The sequence below is a fragment of the Nicotiana tabacum genome, chromosome 2 (genome assembly GCF_000715075.1).
Source record: "Nicotiana tabacum cultivar K326 chromosome 2, ASM71507v2, whole genome shotgun sequence".
NCBI classification, from domain to species: Eukaryota; Viridiplantae; Streptophyta; class Magnoliopsida; order Solanales; family Solanaceae; genus Nicotiana; species Nicotiana tabacum.
Window position 1 is genome coordinate 23,493,948 of NC_134081.1, and position 19,620 is coordinate 23,513,567.

The window sequence follows — 19,620 nt, forward strand, 5'->3', positions numbered from 1 at the left end:
GGTTGCGTTTATTGCCTTGTTTTGATTGAGAGATCCCTGTAATACATATTTTTCACTTTGGATAATTACTTGAGTCAATGTTCCATGCTAGAGTTCATGTTTTAGGATCATATTTCCTAAATTGCACAAGTTGGGATTTGTAAGGTTGTTACTGATTTGAGTTAGCTTTCATGCTTATATGTCAAACACCCATCCACATTTTCTTATTGAATTGTCCTTGTGCATTGCGCTGGTAGATTGTGAATTTATGTCTTGGTGACAATTTTGGCATGCTATGTTATTATGATTGTGGCACATGTGGACTTGTTGCGCGGATTGTTCGGGTGTTCGTACGAGATTTCTGCCGTGCTATTGTTATTATTGATATTTCACATGTGGTGAGACAAGGTGAGATGATTGTTAATACACGTGCGTCGAGACAAGGCGGACATTTACTTTAGTGTTGCGCATGCGGTGAGATAAAGATCGCATTGTGGGGATGTTATGTGATTGCTTGGGAGCGTTGTATTGATTATGTTTGTGGGATCGTGAAAAAGGGTAATTCTTGTTTGTGCTTATAACTTCTTTATGTGTGACATGTATTTTTACGTGATCCATTGCTTGGTTTCTAACCTGCCAATCTATGCCTCTGTTGTTACTTGATAATTTGGTTATCAAGATGAATTTACCTACATGAAGTTATTATCTCATATTCGGTTGAGTTGTTGGAAGCGTAACAAATTGAAATAAAAAGAAAGTTGTTATCATGCATTACTTTATTTGATCATTGATAAATTCCTCTTGAACATGTTATTGATAACTGACATGGGTATCACACACGTTATGGCACGAGATCTTATCGTGCGAGTGTGGTATATATTGTGGAATGAGATCTTTTTCATACGAGGGTGATTAATAACATAGGTACGAGGTGCCAAATGTGTGCGGTTCTAATAAATGACTTGCTTTTGGAAATGAGCCTTACTTGTGTTAAGTTGTTATCGCCTGTTTTGACGAGACTACAATAATTGCCTTATGTATAATTTTTGTTGTTAGCTATTGATATATTGTACATGTTTTGTCTAGTGAGTGTTTTGACTTGAACCTCGTCACTACTCCACTGAGATTAGTCTTGATACTTACTGAGTACCGACTGTGGTGTAATACTATACTTCTGCACATTCTTTGGGCAGATCCAGGTCCTTAGGATCGGGGTGATCGTTAGGTGACGTGTGAGGCTGGTTGGAGACTTCAAAAAGGTATCCCTGTTGTCTTGTTCGCAGGCCTTAGAGTTACCATTTTTATCTTATTCTCTACTGTTTATGTATTCCAAACAGTATTGTACTATTCGAGACTTGTTATGTATTCATGTAGAGCTTATGACTTAGTATTTTCGGGTATTGAAAAATTGCTTATTGTATCCGTGTTTGACAGTTTTATTATATTTCTCAGTTTTTATTAAGTCTATAGCTTTTATAATCTGATTGTCATCGTTATGTGATAGACTTACTTAGTGTTAGAAACTAGGTGTCATCACGACCCCTACGGTGAGATTTTTCGGTCGTGACAAAAAATATCAATTTCTATGGTGACTAGGAGTTCGCCACTAACACTAACACTAACACTTTTTTTCTTAGATATTGACCCAAGACTCTCTCCGTACAATTACTAACGTTGGCCCTTAATGGTAACATATTAGACGCGTCAACCATACACTCCGCCTCATGGCACCGTCGGATAGTATCCAAAGGGCGCGTACTGACAGCCAAAATGAACCTCCAGATACGATGACTCCAACTGCTGAAGCAATTGCTGGAAAATTAACTTATGCCACCACAGTATCTACCATAACAACTACTCCAACGACCACCGTCCGACACCCTCGAGAATCAGTGATTGCTCGACAAACTATTCACAATAGGATGCCGACGGTGATTTTTAAAGCTAAAGACTATTACAGAGTCATGGCTGAAGAATGTAAATTAACTATTGTTGGTAGGTTTCTGAAGCCCCTTCCTCAAATCGAAAGGATAAGGTCCAGTTTCAGAGAGCTTTTTTCAATTAAAGGTGCTGCTAAGATTGGAGTCTATACAACTACAACATTTTCATAGATTTCACCAATGAAGATGACTTCAACTCTGTATGGTACAAGAGGGTGATCGAAATTGAAGGATTACAAATGTGGCTACAAAAATAGTCGCCGGATTTTAAGCCGGATGAAGACACTCCAATTGTTCCGGTATGGGTACTTCTTCCAGGTATACCATTAAATATACATACATGGCATTATGTTAAATAAATTATCAGTAATGTTGGCACTCCGTTGGCCTTAGATGCTGCTACTCATGGTAGAACAAGGCCTAGTATGGCTAAGGTTAGGGTCGAAATAGACTTAATGAAACCCCTACCTAGTAGTGTATGGGTGGGCTCTTAGGATAAGAATTCACCTCTGAAAGGGTATACGCAAAAATTGAATACAAAAACATTCCTAAGTACTGCAAGCATTGTAGGAAAATTGGGCACAATATGATGAATTGTAGAGTTCTTGAGAAAATAAGAACTGTAGAAGTCAATGAAGAGGTAACGAATGCTGAAAATATGATTCTATTGCAAACAGAAGAAGGAAGTAGTAAAAATCAGGAAGAGAATAGTGAAGGCAATGGAGGCCAAAAGAAGGATGTGGCAAAGCAGAATGCTACAAAAGTTGTTAAGGGTATGACAAAGCAGAATTCTAATATTATTGTTAAGAAAGGAGAGGTGCCTACCAACAAAGAAGTTGCTAAATCATCTAAAAAAAATATTACTGAGGAAACAATTGAGGCAACGAGTTCTATTGTAAAGGGGAGTACAAATGGTAAAGCTGAAGCTAATAAGAAGAAGGGTCATGGGAACCAACAAAGAGCAGAGATAGCACAAGTTAACAGTAACAATGTGACTATATTTTCAGCAAGACCTGCAGTTACAGAGAGACTAAGCAAGAGGAAGAAAACAAAGAAGAAAGTTGAGAAAATGCCAAAAAAAGAAGCAAAGTAATATTCAAACCAGTACAACTGCACGAAAATAGCAAAAGAAGGATAGAAAAAGCCACCAATTCTATTCAAAGTGAACAGTCCCTATCAGAGATCAAAGAGAGTATCATAAGTCAGAGTGATCAAAGGAAACAGAGTCACCAACAGGAGGTATAAACAATTTCTAATATGACCAAATTTTCATGACATTTGCCATGACATAATATCCATTATAACAAATTTGTGGTTCATGACATTTGCCATGACATAATATTCATTATAACAAATTTGTGGATCATGACATTTGCCATGACATAATATCCATTATTAGGCCAAGGATTTCTTGCTATAAATAGAGGAGTTTCTCCTCATTTGAAAACACACCAATTCAAGAGCTTTTCACTCTTGTCTTTCTTTCTCCTCCTTTATTTCATTATAGAGTATTTTGTAAGAGAGTGAGTGTTAGGAAACACTTGTGTGAACCCTTTCTTTAGAGTGATCTTGTGAGGTTATTCTCTTGGGGTATTTGGGATTAATTAGAGTATTTACTCTAATTTTTATACTCTCTTTTGTACTCTTGTTGGTATAGTAAAATTGCTCTTCTCTGCTTGTGGACGTAGGTCACCTTGACCGAACCACGTTAAATTTGTGTCTTCTTTATATTCTTTAATTGCCGTTATTATCAACTTCTATTCTTTTTTATTGTCATTATACCGTTGTTTGGCTAAATTCTGCACTACCCGAGTTTTCGATTCTAACAAATTGGTATCAGAGCTAGATCTAACCGGGTTAGTTTAAATAGCCAAAATGACTCTAATAAAGTCTTATGTTGAGAAATTTGACCGAAGTGCAAACTTCAGAATGTGGCAATTAAAGATGGAAGCTATCCTAATTCAGGATGGCTTAGATTTGGCACTGTAAGGAAAGGAGAAGATGTCGGATAAAATGACGGACGAGGAATTTACCGTCATAGATAAAAAGGCAAAAACAGGTATTATTTTAAATCTTTCATATGAGGTTTTGCGTGAAATTGCAGCAGAAAGCTCAGCCAAAGGCATATGGAAAAAGCTTAAAACCCTATATATGAAAAGAACAGTAGAAAACATGCTTTATCTAAAGCAAAAACTCTACACTTTTCGTATGGCTGAAGGTACCTCTATACTTACTCATCTTGATACTTTTGATTCTCTTATTATGGATTTAAGTAACATAGATGCTGAAATCAAAGATGAGGATCCAGCTGTGTTATTGCTCGTTTCCTTACCCCAGTCGTTTAAACATATAAGAGATACTATGCTTTATGGAAAGGATAATATCTCTTATAAAGATATCAAATCTATTTTGAAATCAAAAGAACAAATAGATAGAGATATTACTGGGGAAACTAGTGGGAACCAAGGGGAAGGCTTATTCATAAGAGGTAGATCCAATAAGAAAGATTCAAGTAGTGAGAAACCTAAATCAAGGTCAAAATCCAGATACAGAAATGTCATGTGCAAATATTGTCATAAGAAAGGTCACATTATTTCTGAATGCTTTAAATTGAAAAATAAAGAAAAGCATACAGAAAAGAAAAATGAGCACAAAAATACTGACACTGCCGAAGCAAGTGTAGCTGCTGATGAGACTGAGGGAACTATTTTTTTAGCAACTAATAATAGTTTCAAATCTAACAATGAGTGGATTTTAGATTCGAGTTGTTCTTATCATATGTGTCCCAGTCGAGATTTATTTACCACATATGAATCTATTGGAGGTGGAGTTGTCTTGATGGGCAACAATGATATCTGCAAAGTTATTGGAAAAGGTACAGTCCAAATCAAAATGCACGATGGTGTGGTGAGAACTCTCACCGATTTTAGACATGTTCCTAACTTGAAGAAAAATCTCATCTTTTTGGGTACTCTAGAATCTCTTGGGTACAAGTACACAGGTGAAGGTGGAGTTCTGAAAATTTCTCATGGTGCTCTTGTGATCATGAAAGCACGCAGATCTGGTACATTGTATACTCTTTTGGGATCTACTGTTACAGGTGCTGCTGCAGTTTCAATATCAGATAAATCAGATTCTGACATCACCAAATTATGGCATATGCGATTGGGGAATATGAGTGAAAAAGGTCTTTCCATTCTCAGCAAAAGATGTCTCTTATGTGGCCAAAGTACCGAAAATATGGAGTTCTGTGAACATTGTGTGTTCGGGAAGCAGAAAAGAGTCAGCTTCAAATCTCCAGTGATTCATAGAACAAAAGGTGCTTTGGATTATATTCATTTAGATCTTTGGGGTCCTTCACGTATCCCATCAAAAGGTGGTGCCAGGTATATGTTAACTTTCATTGATGATTATTCAAGGAAAGTTTGGGTTTATTTCCTGAAAAATAAAAGTGATGTTTTCTTAAATTTCAAACAATGGAAAGTTTTGATTGAGAAGCAAACAGTAAAACAGGTTAAGCGGCTTATAACAGATAATGGCTTGGAATTTTGTAATGATGAATTCAACGAATTTTGCAAGAATGAAGGAATTTCTCGACATCGTACTGTGAGAATGACACCTCAGCAAAATGGTGTGGCAGAAAGGATGAATAGAACTCTTTTGGAAAGGGCTCGTTGCATGGTTTCAAATGCTGGGTTGACAAACGCCTTTTGGGAAGAAGCTATCTCTACAACTTGTTATATAGTCAACCGAGATCCTTCTGCACCTTTGAACTTTAAGACTCCAGAGGAAATGTGGTCAGGTACTCCTGCTAATTATTCTGATTTAAAGATATTTGGTTGCCCTGCATACATGCATGTAAATGATGGAAAATTAGAGCCAATGGCTAAAAAATACATTTTCTTTGGGTATGCATCTGGGGTGAAAGGATACCGACTATGGTATTCTGATCCCACAGCACCAAAATTTATAATTAGCAGAGATGTAACCTTTGATGAATCCTCTATATTACATTCTAGAAAAGAGTCTTCTAGTTCTTGTAATACAGATAAAGGAAAGAGTACACATGACCAGGTGGAGATTGAGATTGGCATTCCTTATGAGCCAAGCTCATCAACTTTGGAGCAAAATATAGTTGAAACTCCTGAAGTTGAGACAGAAGCTGAAATTCCTGAAGTTGAGACTCCTGAAGTTGAACCAGAAGAAGAAGAGTATTCTATAGCCAAATATTGACCAAGAAGAGAAGGTAAACAACCATTAAGGTTTGAAAATTATGTTGTATTTGCTTTTTCAGTTGCACAGGAAATTGAAGAAATTGGAGAACCATCAAAATATTTAGAAGTAGTTTCTGGTGCTAACTCAGCCAAGAGGCTGATTGCAATGAATGAAGAAATTGAGTCTCTCCACAAGAATGGTACTTGGTCTCTTGTGAAGCCGCCATCAGGAAAAAGAATTGTTGGTTGCAAATGGGTCTTCAAAAAAAAGGATGGCATTCCAAAGGTTGAAGATGCGAGGTATAAGGCACGATTGGTTGCAAAGGGCTATAGTCAGGTACAAGGAGTTGATTTTAATGATATTTTCTCACCTGTTGTTAAACATAGCTCTATTCATGTCTTGCTTGCCTTTGTTGCCATGTATGATTTGGAATTAGAACAACTTGATGTTAAGACAACTTTCTTACATGGCGAACTTGAGGAACAAATATACATGCATCAACCCGAAGGATTTGAAATTGAAGGAAAAAAAGATCATGTTTGCTTGTTGAAGAAATACTTGTACGGATTAAAGCAGTCTCCAAGACAATGGTATAAAAGGTTTGATTCCTTTATGTTGGGTCATGATTATTCGAGGAGTATGTATGATAGTTGTGTTTACTTCCAGAAGTTAAATGATGGTTCATTTGTGTACCTATTATTATATGTTGATGACATGCTCATTGCTGCTAAGGATTTAACAGAAATTCACAATTTGAAAAGTCAGCTGAAAAGTGAATTTGAGATAAAAGATTTGGGAGCAGCTAAGAAAATCCTTGGCATGGAGATCAAAAGAGATTGTAAAGCCAACAGGCTATTTCTGACCTAGAAGAAGTACTTGGAGAAAGTCTTGGAGAGGTTTGGCATGAAAAATGCTAAACCAGTTAGTACCCTTCTTGCTGCTCATTTTAAGTTATCAGCTGCTTAGTCCCCGCAGTCAGAGGAAGAAGAGAGGTACATGACATAAGTTCCTTATTCCAGTGCAGTCGACAGTATTATGTATGTAATGGTTTGTACACGTCCAGACAATTCACAAGCAGTGAGCGTGGTAAGCCGGTATATGACTTGCCCTGGTAAAGCACATTGGCATGCTGTGAAATAAATTCTCAGATACTTGCGAGGTACTTCAAACACATATTTGGAGTTTGGGAGAAATACTAACACTTTGGTTGGTTTTGTAGACTCAGATTATGCAGGTGATCCTGACAAAAGAAGATCACTGACAGGCTATGTATTTTGCATCAGTGGTTGCGCTATTATTTGGAAAGCTACATTACAACATGTAGTAGCTTTATCTACTACCAAAGAAGAATATATGGCAGTGACCGAGGCGATCAAAGAAGCTTTATGGTTGAAGGGTCTATTTGCGGAACTCAGTTTACACCAAAGTGGTATTACCATTTTCTGTGATAGTCAAAGTGCCATTCCATTGACTAAAGATCAAATGTATCATGAGAGAACGAAGCACATTGATATAAAATATCATTTTATCCGAGAAACCATTGCTGAAAGAAAAGTCTCTATTCAGAAGATCAACACTAGAGACAATCCTGCTGATATGTTCACAAAACCTCTTCCAGTGTCCAAGTTCAAGCTTTGCCTGAACTTGATTGGCATTTATGAAGAATGATTTTGCCCATTAGGGCTTTTGCGGAGAAGGTGGAGAAAATTTACTATATATATGCCGAAATTAGGCCAAGGTGGAGATTTGTAATATGACCAAATTTTCATGACATTTGCCATGACATAATATCCATTATAACAAATTTGTGGTTCATGATATTTTTCATGACATAATATCCATTATAACAAATTTGTAGATCATGACATTTGCCATGACATAATATCCATTATTAGGCCAAGGATTTCTTGCTATAAATAGAGGAGTTTCTCCTCATTTGAAAACACATCAATTCAAGAGCGTTTTACTCTTGTCTTTCTTTCTCCTCTTTTATTATAGAGTATTTTGTAAGAGAGTGAGTGTTGGGAAACATTTGTGTGAACCCTTTCTTTGGAGTGATCTTATGAGGTTATTCTCTTGGGGTATTTGGGATTAATTAGAGTATTTACTCTAATTTTTGTACTCTTGTTGGTATAGTGAAATTGTTCCTCTCCGCTTGTGGACGTATGTCACCTTGACCGAACCACGTTAAATTTGTGTCTTCTTTATATTCTTTAATTGCCGTTATTATCAACTTCCATTGTCTTTGTTATTGTCATTATACCGTTGTTTGGCTAAATTCTGCACTACCCGGGTTCCCGATCCTAACACAATTATTATGGATAATAATCCTACTACAAATATTGTTGAAGCTCCAAACATTTCTAAAGAAGATAGAAGGCATGATAAGGGTAAGCCAGGGGAGATTGACACCAACACAAGGGTTGATCAAGAACACCAGCTAGCAATTAGGGGTGCTAATATGGTCAGTGATAGCTCTAGTTCATCCACTTTACCATAGTATCTTATTAATCAACCGGGAGTGAATTTGATTGTTGAACTAAATATTCCCAAATTTATCCATCCGACTGAGAACAACGACGAGGTTACTAGTGATCTTCTTAGACAAACAACTTCTAACTGCCGCAAGGAAACAAAATCAAGTACTCAGGAGATTAACAAAAGTCTCCAAGACCAGATAAACAACAAATATCAAACATGTACCACCGAGGAAATAGGAAGAATCCAAACTAGGAAAACTGGAAAAAGGCACATGAACAAAACTGATCCTTTACAGAAAAGGAAACAACAAGAGGATTTATCCCCAACTAGTTCTAATGATTAGTACAACTTTTTGGAACATTAGAGGGGTGAGATCTAAGAAAGTCATGCATAGGCTTAAGCACTCGATCAACATAAACAAGACACAATTTTTGGCCATCTTTGAGCCTTTTGTGAATAATGAAAAGCTTGATGGTTACATGAAGTTTTTTGGATTTCAACATTGTATCTCCAACTGCAATTGTCAAATTTGGTGCTTCTGGAACATCAAGTGTCACTCTGTATTGATAGTTGAGGATGAGCAACATATTACCATAAAGTTTGAAGATGATATTAACAACCACAGTTCTTATATTTCAGCAGTTTATGCAAAATGCACTTCAATTGATAGAAAAGACCTTTGGGACAGCCTTGAACAAGACAATCTTAGCATTGATGGTCCTTGGTGTATTGGAGGAGACTTCAATGTCATTATCGATCCAGATGAAAAGCTAAAGGGGAAGGCCTCATAGGATTCATAGAAGCTTGGAGTTTATTAACTGTATGGACAATTGTGGGGTGACTGATATTGGTTTTTCTGGTTCTAAGTTTACATGGTGAAATAATAGAAGGCCAAGCAAGAGAATTTGGAAAAGACTTGATAGGATATTTATTAATGACACGTGGGCTCAGAAGTTCCAGATCACTACTGTGAGACACTTGGCGAGAACTAGCTATGATCATAGGCCGTTACTCATGAAGTGCTTTAACACTAACCAAAGCCACGTCAGTTACTTCAAGTTTCTTAATTTCTAGGTTAATCAAGAGGGCTTCTTAGACATTGTTAAGGAAGTTTGGGAGTCCAATATAATTGGCAATCACATGTGGATCTTACAATCTAAATTGAAGCTTCTTAGCAGGAGATGACCTTTGTGATGACCTTTTGTTTGTCGCCATGAAAGCTCTTACTTTTTTGATTTATTATAGTAATGGGATTCCAAGGTAGAGAATCAAATCCTCACCAATAAGATTGAAGTCTCGTTAGCCAATCAACCAGCTAATGATTTTTCAAAATATCCGGTATTTTTTTTAAAAAAAGAAGCATTTACTTTTTAGGCAAAAACTTGTATGAATAAAATTATTATATATCTTTCTTAATTACATGGTTTGCCAAAACCTTGAATGAAGGATAATATAGACATGAAGTAATATCTAATTTGATCAATATATGTTACAAAAAAGTTACTCTTCTTGATTGCCTTTTGTATCAGATTATCAAGATCTTATAATATAATTATATGGTAGCAGATCCTCTCACTATCTCTTAGGATCTTCTTATGAACCTGGTATTTTTTATTCTATGCTTAAACTTAGTCAGGTTTCTTTCTGTTCTCATAGAGGTATTGGCTTTTATGTCCCCTTCCATTGTAATTCGATTCTTATTGTGTTATTTACAAGGTAGGAGTTAATGCAAAAAAAATAAAGAAAATTATACGGTAAACGGCATGCGCTTGATAAAGTATACTCAATATATCTTCCAGCGTAGATAAAGAGAAAAGAAAACGATGAACTTTTATTCTTAGAATTAATCAAGTACATGCATCCCGTTGTGATTTATTGATCAAATCAACTTCAATATGGAGTATACTTCGACACGCGAAATATACTATAGATTGGAATTCGATGCGCCATATTTGATGTTCTCATGAGGTCCTGAAAGTCATAGAACAATGTATTCAGTGGCAGATATGACATGCAGTTAAAGGGTTAAATTGAATTTAGTATTTTTAATAAGGAGTATAGATATATGTATATGTAAAAAAAATTACTTACTGGACATAATCGATCTTAATAACACCAGCCACAGGATTAGCAATAGTTGAAAAAGCTTCTTTTGATAGATCTAGGGTTCCACCACATCCAGGGCAATGATCAACAATCTTTACCACAATACTCTTGCCAGTGCAAGGGTGTGGCACTGGATTTGTTGGACCGGTGCATGTGACATTGAAAAATTTGCCACATGTTGCACCATTATTCCAGCGAGGGTCACTTGCTGCTGCTATGATGGTACCTTGGGGTGTGTTTCCATAACATGCCGAAGCTACGACAACGATAACAATTACACCTCAGTTCCAAAAAAGTTTAGAATCAACTATATGAAAAAATATATATTTTCTAGTATCAAGCAAATAAATGAATGAGACATTTGCATTGTTGCTCACTTGAATAAAATAATTGTTCTTATTTTGTTTCTAAAGTAAAATAAACTCATGTATGACCAAGATTTTTTAAAAAAAAAAAATTATTTCATAAAGAGTAATACGTTAATCACTTTTCATACTTTTTCTCTTATCGATAAAGCTTTTTTTTTTTTATAGTTTAAATCTAGCGCTGATGGTGTAAAAAATATCAAGTTTTATATAGTGCCGGAAGATATCTCGATAAACATTAATTATAATAACCAGATAAAAATAATACCTGATATTCTAAGTTAAAATTTACTTACAGAGTAAAAAAGAAATTATACCACTTAAGGTATACAACTTAAATCCCATTTTGTTTGAAACTATTAAGATTTTAAAGAAAGAAAGAAAAAATACTTACGAACATAGTTCGTATAAAATGTGGCAGTCCCTGGTGTAGCCAAAGCTATGGAAAACAAAGTTGCCACACCACCAATGATGAGCAAAATACTTTTAGGAATTGCCATTTCTTTTCTAGAACTTTTTTATTTCAGTGATATAGTTCTAGCCAACCACTACCTTTTTATAGTATTTTTTTAAGTGTCCACTGGCTAAAATATGATAACCAGTTAAAGAGAATTAAGGCAATTCTTATATTATGCATTTTTTGTCTTACTATATAGAGATGCATTGCAATATTTTTATGTTCCACTTGTGATTACATGATAATAGTACCATTATCTTAAGGCAATTATAAAGTAGGTTAATTATTAAATATCACTTAAGATATGGTAAGTTAATAAGTTTTTATTATATTATTTTCATAGTAAGTTAGTAAAGAATATTTTATCTCTTTAGCCTTGTGCAAAATATTGAAGTTTATCCTCCTAGCAATTTTAGAGCTCTCTGTTAGGATGAGTAAAAATTGGACCAAAAAGTCGGGGGATTGACAGGAATAGTCCTGCTTGCTCTTTAAATATAGTCCATATTTTTTAAGGATCGGTAGATTTTATGTTATATTTACTCTACCTATATTATTATTTATTCATACACTCTACCTGACATGGCTTTATAATTATTTAATTTTCACAAAACTCTATCATATTGACATAACTTTGTGTTATCTGTATTCGACCTATTTGTTATAAACTTTACCTGATTGACTTAGGTATGTGCTTGTTCAATTATTCAACAAACTCTACCAGATTGGTATGGCTTTATGTTGTTTGTATCTGCTTATCTATTGTTCATCACAGTTAACATGATTGGCATAATTTTTTGTGTTGTTCAACAAAGAGCTCTTCGAATTTGTAATTTTATTTTTGATCAAACTACCCAAAATATGTTCCAAATGATTTCAAGTTTAAAACAAACAATCTATACATAAGCGATCTACAATCACCAATTTAGTCAAATACACCAAATTAAGGTGACTCATGTTATCTTCTTTAAGACTTTCTAAGGACAAACAATAAAATTTTGAGATTTTTTAAGTAATCACTGAAGTAGTATTTAACTAAAAATTTAAGAATAAATTATCAACATTCAAATGATTTAACAGTAATTAATCATTAACTTTTAATATTTACCGCAAAATAAGAATTTCACGCTTCCACGTATTCTTGTTGAACAAAAATCCTATTTCTATAACAAAGTTAGAAATAAAAATATATTTAAAGACCGGTCCCTTAGAGTGATAACTGATATAATTCTATAAGAGAACTCACCTTATTCTGAAAAGTAAGCCTATACAAAATAGTAGTGGTCGTTGTCTGGGTTGGACCCCAAGAAAATAATTAATTAGGATTGGACTGGAGTTCATACAAAACCTATTGTTGATGAAAGTCCACACAAAAATAGATGGGCATTATTAGTCGAAACAAGCCACTCATGTTCATGCTAACAATCATATGAACGTTCAAAATCATAAAATGATAAATAATAGATGAAAAACTATATGATTCGTGCTCGTAAATTGCTCTCCTTGACAAAGGTCTAAGTTTTTCTCAAATTAAGTTTAAGGGCTATTTTAGGTGTAGGAAAAATCTTAGCGCAAATAGCCTTGTCCTAGCAAAATAAGAAAAAGTTGACTTCGAAATCCAAGTGAATACGTTGTAAACAATTAATTTTTGACCCATCCCGTCTCAAAGTTACTTAAGTAATTTTATGTATATTTATTCATTTTAGTTTTGCTTTAGTTTTTCTAGAGTTTTAATCTACTTTATTTTAGTTCAATGTTGAAAAAAATACCAACAAATACTATATTTTATATTATTATTTATCTTGATATATATATATATATATATATATATATATATATATATATATATATATATATATATATATATATATATATATATATATGTCACGACCCAAAACCCACTATAGGCCGTGATGACGTCCAACATTGCCACTAGGCAAGCCAACGGTGAACCATTTAAATAATTATTCATTCTACTTCTTTTGAAATCGTATATTTTATTAGATAAAGAAATTAATGTATTAAAATCATGGATACATATAATTTAAATAAATATAAAATAAAAGATGACAATATTGAGCCAAACCATAAACACCTACTAGATCATCCCAAAATCCGGTGTCACAAGTGCATGAGCAACTACTAAGAAATACAATACCAACACAACATATGTCTGGAATGTAGGAATGTAAAATAGACAAGATAACATAAACGAACATGAAGGAGACTCCGTGTGCTGTGGATCGTAACATGGGATGCAACTCACCGTAAAGTCTCCGCAATAACTGCACCTTTGCGCCTAAATGACCACCAGAAATATATACCTGCATAATAAGTGCAGAAGTGTAGCATGAGCACGTAAATCAACGCGTGCTTAGTAAGTATCTAGCCTAATCCCGAAAAAGTAGGGGTGATGGGTCGATATTGACACGTACTAGTAGTCCAAGAAATTAAATATAATAAAGTAGACAAGTATGAAACGTGGTAAGTAACAGTGAGAACAGATATAGACAAATAATACGGTCTACGACTGAACAGTGAATACACAGTTCTCAAATAACGGATACCTCCTCAAATGGAATACGTAATGATCAACACCAAATCAACAGTCACATCTCACGTCAGGAAAACTCACGAATACGCGGACTCCTTATCAAGTATTTTGCAAGATTTTGCCGAGGCGAGCGGCCCGATCCCATAAGAGTAAAGGCACAAATTCCTTCCATGGCGTACGGCCCAATCCCGTAATAGTACCGCTGAGGCGTTCAGCACGATCCCATAATCGTGTACATTGCGGAAGGTCGACCGACACGAATCATAGATGCATCTCATAATACTACCGAGGCGAACGACTCGATCCCATAATGATACTTCTGAGGCGATCAGCCCGATCCCATAGGAATAATGAAGACTTGACATGTCACTAACCCCACTCATGAATATACGTATGAGTTGTGAAATTCAAAAAAACTTCCGGACAAATATATACAACATGGGAGAAATTTGTAATAGGAAGTGAAATCTTTACTGCTAATCAATTAGCTCTCCATATATCATGAATCGTAAGTCTGATACTTGACGCAGGTCTAGCCTCGGGAAAAATATATATCACCCCACCTGACCCTAGGCAAGAATAACTCAACTATTCTAATTAAAGCATGTCATGAGTCTAAGTCTACCCGAACCTAATCATGAATTCTAGCATACGCACGGACACTCGTCACCTTATACGTGCGTACCCCCACAACATATAGCACTAGAGAAATATAACACCTATGGGATAAATTCCCCTCACAAGATCAGACAGGAGACTTACCTCGCTTCGAAGTTCCATAACCGGCTCCAACGCCTCTCTAGCACCTCAAATGATGTCGAACGATCCAAAACTAGCCAAATAATATGCAAACCAATCAAAATATACTCCAACACTTATAATTTAATAATTAATAGCAAATTCTCAATTCCGATCGAAAAGTCAACAAAGCCAACCCTCAGGCCTATGTGCCGAATTCCAAATTTTTTTGAAGATAATTATTACCCATAGAACTACGAACTGAAATATATAATTTATCCCTAATTTCATGTCCAACTCCTTGGTCAAAATCCAAAAATATCAAATTCTGGGTTTTCTTCTACAATCCCACATTTTCACAAAATTACATGTTTAAATACATATATAATCCATGCATTTATCTTACAACACGTGAGAATAACTTACCTTATAATAGATGATGAAAAGCTCCCCTCCAGAAGCTCCAGAAATCGCCCAACCAAGTGAAAATGATCCAAATCCCGTATAAAAATCAAGTCTGCCCAGGTCCTTCCTCTTCACGATTGAAAAGGCCAAGCCAGCCTTGCCCTAGATTTCTTCTACGCGAACGCGACCAATGAAACGTGATCACGAATATTTGCCTGAACAGCCTACGCGAACGCGAGCCCAGATGTGTGAACGTGAAGGCCAAACCATCATGCCTCAGACCAACACTTTATGCGATCGCAAACTAATCCCTACGATCGCGAAGAACAGTCTTCCAAACCCAGGCCACCTTGCTAACACTTCGCGTTCGCGACCCTTTCCACGCGAACGCGATGAACCATCTGTGTCATGACCTAAACTAATGGGCCGCGATGGGCACCGGTACCTTACTCAATCGAGTACCAACATAATGTATCTTTTCGTATCATACTATCATAGATAACTGAGCCGGAGAGGCTGCCGTGAGATAAGTAGAATACAACATGAAATACCAACTTATACATAAGACATACGGGCCTATAAGACCAAAATAACCACTCGTACACTGAACATAGGCCGACAAGGCCATACAATCTTTTACGTACATGACATCTGTCTACATGCCTCTAAGAATACATAATTGTCATAAAGGTCGGGACAGAGCCCCGCCATACCAAACAATACACATCTAAATCATACTGATCAAACAAGCAACTCCGGAGCAAATGAAGCGCACCAATACCTTTCGCTAAGCTGATAGCCTACTTGGGCGATTCTCGACCTGTCTATCGGAACTTGCGAGCATGAAATGCAGCGTCCCCAGGCAAAAAGGGACGTCAGTACAAATAATGTACCGAGTATGTAAGGAATGAAAATCAGTAAACAATAGACATGAGAAAAACATGGAGTAAAAAACTCGACATGTATGTCTGAATAACTCTGTGAATCATTAATATTTACAATGTCATGCATATGCGTAGAAATATCATACCATGCTTAGGTATATGCGTTCGTAACATCATCAAGCCTCTGAGGGCATCCCATCATATCATCTCGGCCACTGTGGGCAAATCGTGAACGTATACCAGCTGATTAGATGGTGGTGCGTATATAACGCCATAACCTTTTCCCATATCCCATATACATATAATATACGCGTATATAATGCCATCTGGTCATGGGTCAATGTACATGTATAAATGCATAAGAATTATGTTAATAAGATTTCTCGGAATATCATAAAATCAATATGCCTTTCGGATAAACTTTATCAAATACGTATTTTTCTGAGACCCATGAACATAAGATATAATAATAATTCACATGGAGAATCAAGAATATAGATACCCCTAGTACTTCTATGAGTATAGTCATTTTTGAAAATAATGCATTTACTCGTTTCGTCTGTATCGTATGGATCATGCCAAAAGAAAGAAGGGATAGCCTTAACATACCTGAACCGATTCTCTTGAAAATCCCTTTAACACCGTTGATTGCGACAACGCGTAATGGCGGATCAAAGTAGGGAAAAATCCGTATGATATTCTTGAGAAAGATTGCACCGTACTCCCTTATAATTGCCAAATCTCACATTTTGCTATATGACCCTCACGTTCCTAAGAATGGATATGTGACTCTCACATTCTTAAGACTTAGAGTGGCTTTCCTTTGTTAAATGTATATGTGATCTGGCGTTCTTAAGAATGCCAAATCTCTCATCTCTAATTTAGAAGGGTCTTATATTTGGATTTGTGTGGGGCCCACTTTATGTGGTGGCTTAACCACATAATCCTTTAGTTTGCCACCTTTTCTAATGACTTAAGAGTCATAGATGTTAAGGTTGTTTGCTGCTACATGGGTGGTTATCCATTCTCAACAATAAACCACCAATTATCTTAATTAAGTGTTAATCTCCCACTAAAATTAATAATTACCAGATTATTCACATAATTAAAAATTATCTCAATTTACTTAAAATACTACTCACTTTTAATACACTTTATAGACCTTACTATCATGTCCATGTGGTACCTTGTATGATACTAGTTCATAAATATCGGGTATTTTAGCTCGGGCCGTATTTTATCCCAAAATGTCAAACTTCGATGAAATTCATTTTCTTCGATTTGCTTATCCTCTGACCTTCACGAATTTACTCATCACTTGTTTGAAATAGCATAATGCTTATAATCTCAAATTAATTCCATTCCCGAACTTATGTCGATTAACTTATGACGAAATGTTAACGTACAAAAATGCGGGATGTAACATCTCATTTCTGAGCTTTCATCAATTTACTTATGGCGTACTTTTATGTACGAAAATATGGGGTGTAACATTATTCCCCCCTTTCGAACATTCGTCCTCGAATGTTGAGTGATGCACTTATCATTATCATAACCTATGTCTTCCAAATACTTTAGTACACCTCTTGCCATCTAGGCAATTATTCTGTGAATGAATCCCAAAGTACAAGGCATTATCCTCTTTAGGCCTCTTTCTCACACCACGACTTGTGGTTGGAATCCTTCCAATCTCGTAACTGTTGCTACCTTCTATCATGCAGCCTATAGGAACTTTTCCTTATATGTGCTCCTATGCGACTCTTCCCTTCAGCTTTTAGCCAATCTTTAAGCCTCACTTTGGGAATATATACAGAACTTGACAAGATGTCCCTCTGGGCATCTATAGGTGTATTGAAGTTCTTCGGTCGGTACTTTATCGAACTTACGAATATTGCCATATCTCATTTAGTACTTTGTAACTTTTATCCATCCATTATTGATTTAGCTCAATCTTGATCTACAATCTACCACTGATATCCTGAAACTTCTTACGTAAAACATTGCCACTAGGGCTTACGTTGTATCGAGGAATATTCGAAGTGATTTTCCTGATCCACTTAGCGGCAATACTGTACTTCAATAACCGTACTTTATAGCATCCCAATGTGACTCACTTACGTGGGTATTTTAATCCTGTACAATACATGAAATCCGTTCAAATCACCACTCAATCGAAGGCCCAAACGTCATCCTTCATTTATCACAAGTATACCCTCATTTTACTACCAGGGCAGCATTCCATCTCTTTTAAATGCTATTAGTCTTAGACTCCTTTGAGTTCATCCAGGCTATACTGAGCTTTCTATAACTTAGAGAAACTATCAACTCTCTTGTTTTCATGGGCTTAATCCTAAGGACTTATCCATTATCATCACCTTCTCACTCGCCCTTTCTTATCCTTACTCCTATTTTCCTAAAATTTTGTTGCTTTACCATACTTTAGCTTGCGACCTACACATATCTAGTACACAACCTTCTTTTAACTTGCTTGCACCATAGATTTTCTTGTGTTATTTTGGAACATCAAGCGAGATATCACATCGTCTCAAACTCTTCTTTACTTCTTAACTAGGCCTCTCGATACCTAGAAACCATAGGCTGGAAGATATGCCACTGAAGGCATCGCTATCATTCCTGCATACTGAATCCCAACGCTTCTAGCCCTTCATATTGAAGTTATAGATTATTCACAATCTTCTGCACCTGAGTATCTCGTACGTTATTCACCTTTACCTTACTTGCCTTAAAATATCGCATCACATCTTCTATTTCCTTCATGACCTCCCTTCCATATAGGTATGATTCACATCCACAACTTGAAGTTCTATTATAATACTTGCACCTCTGGCGCATACACAATCCGGTGGGAGCTTCATACTGACTTCTTATGAGGCTGGTACTCTTCTTACTGGCTTTCTCATAGAGCCGTTATGAAATACGGTCGTTGTACTATCTCTCTTGTACCTCTGATATTAAGGGTGATTCTGCAATGTTTTCAATCACGATTTCTATAATTTTCGGGGTCCAATAATCAGACTCCTGATTTACTTGGTTGATGTAACTCTTTAGTTTCCTCTTCCTTCTGATCAGCCTTTATGTAGGCTTAAGCTATCTTTCGATTTTGGCTCCTGGTATTAATTATTACTTTAGCCTTTCATGGGCGCTATGGAATATCCATGATACAATCTTCTGACAATTCAATCCTTTGTCTATGCCCTGGGCTCAATTCCTTCTTTTAAGTTATACCGGAGTCTTCTACGGCTGTATGAATGTCAATATATATGCTATATGGATAATACTCCGGAATTTTAAGTGCGTTCATAACGTAACTAACTCTGGATCATTGATCGAATAATTCCTTTCGTTCCATCTCAGCTTTCTTTAAACGTAAGCAATTACTTTTCTTGGTCTTTATGCCCCCTTGTTGCGTGCATACTTAGCTTATCTTAGTTCCCATGCATGTTGGAATTTTGTGATGGTCTCGAATATTGCATTTTAT

The 19,620-nt window shown here is 35.9% G+C and overlaps 1 protein-coding gene across 1 annotated transcript; it reads right to left on the reverse strand.

Moving 5' to 3' along the window:
- Positions 1-10,702: 10,702 nt before the first annotated feature.
- LOC107782361 (putative EG45-like domain containing protein 1) lies at positions 10,703-11,586 on the reverse strand. The gene is made up of 2 exons (XM_016603236.1): positions 11,481-11,586; positions 10,703-10,977 (listed from the first exon to the last, which is right to left on the reverse strand). Exons 1-2 carry the CDS (start codon positions 11,584-11,586, stop codon positions 10,703-10,705), a joined length of 381 nt encoding a protein of 126 aa, XP_016458722.1.
- Between the last annotated feature and the right edge of the window lie 8,034 nt (positions 11,587-19,620).

Bases quoted from the DNA above. Each gene is read 5' to 3' on its own strand.
- LOC107782361 (XM_016603236.1), bottom strand. From the start codon at position 11,586: ATGGCAATTCCTAAAAGTATTTTGCTCATCATTGGTGGTGTGGCAACT. The intron at 10,978-11,480 runs GTAAGTATTTTT...TCGTTGTCGTAG, and splicing joins ATTTTATACGAACTATGTTC to CTTCGGCATGTTATGGAAAC.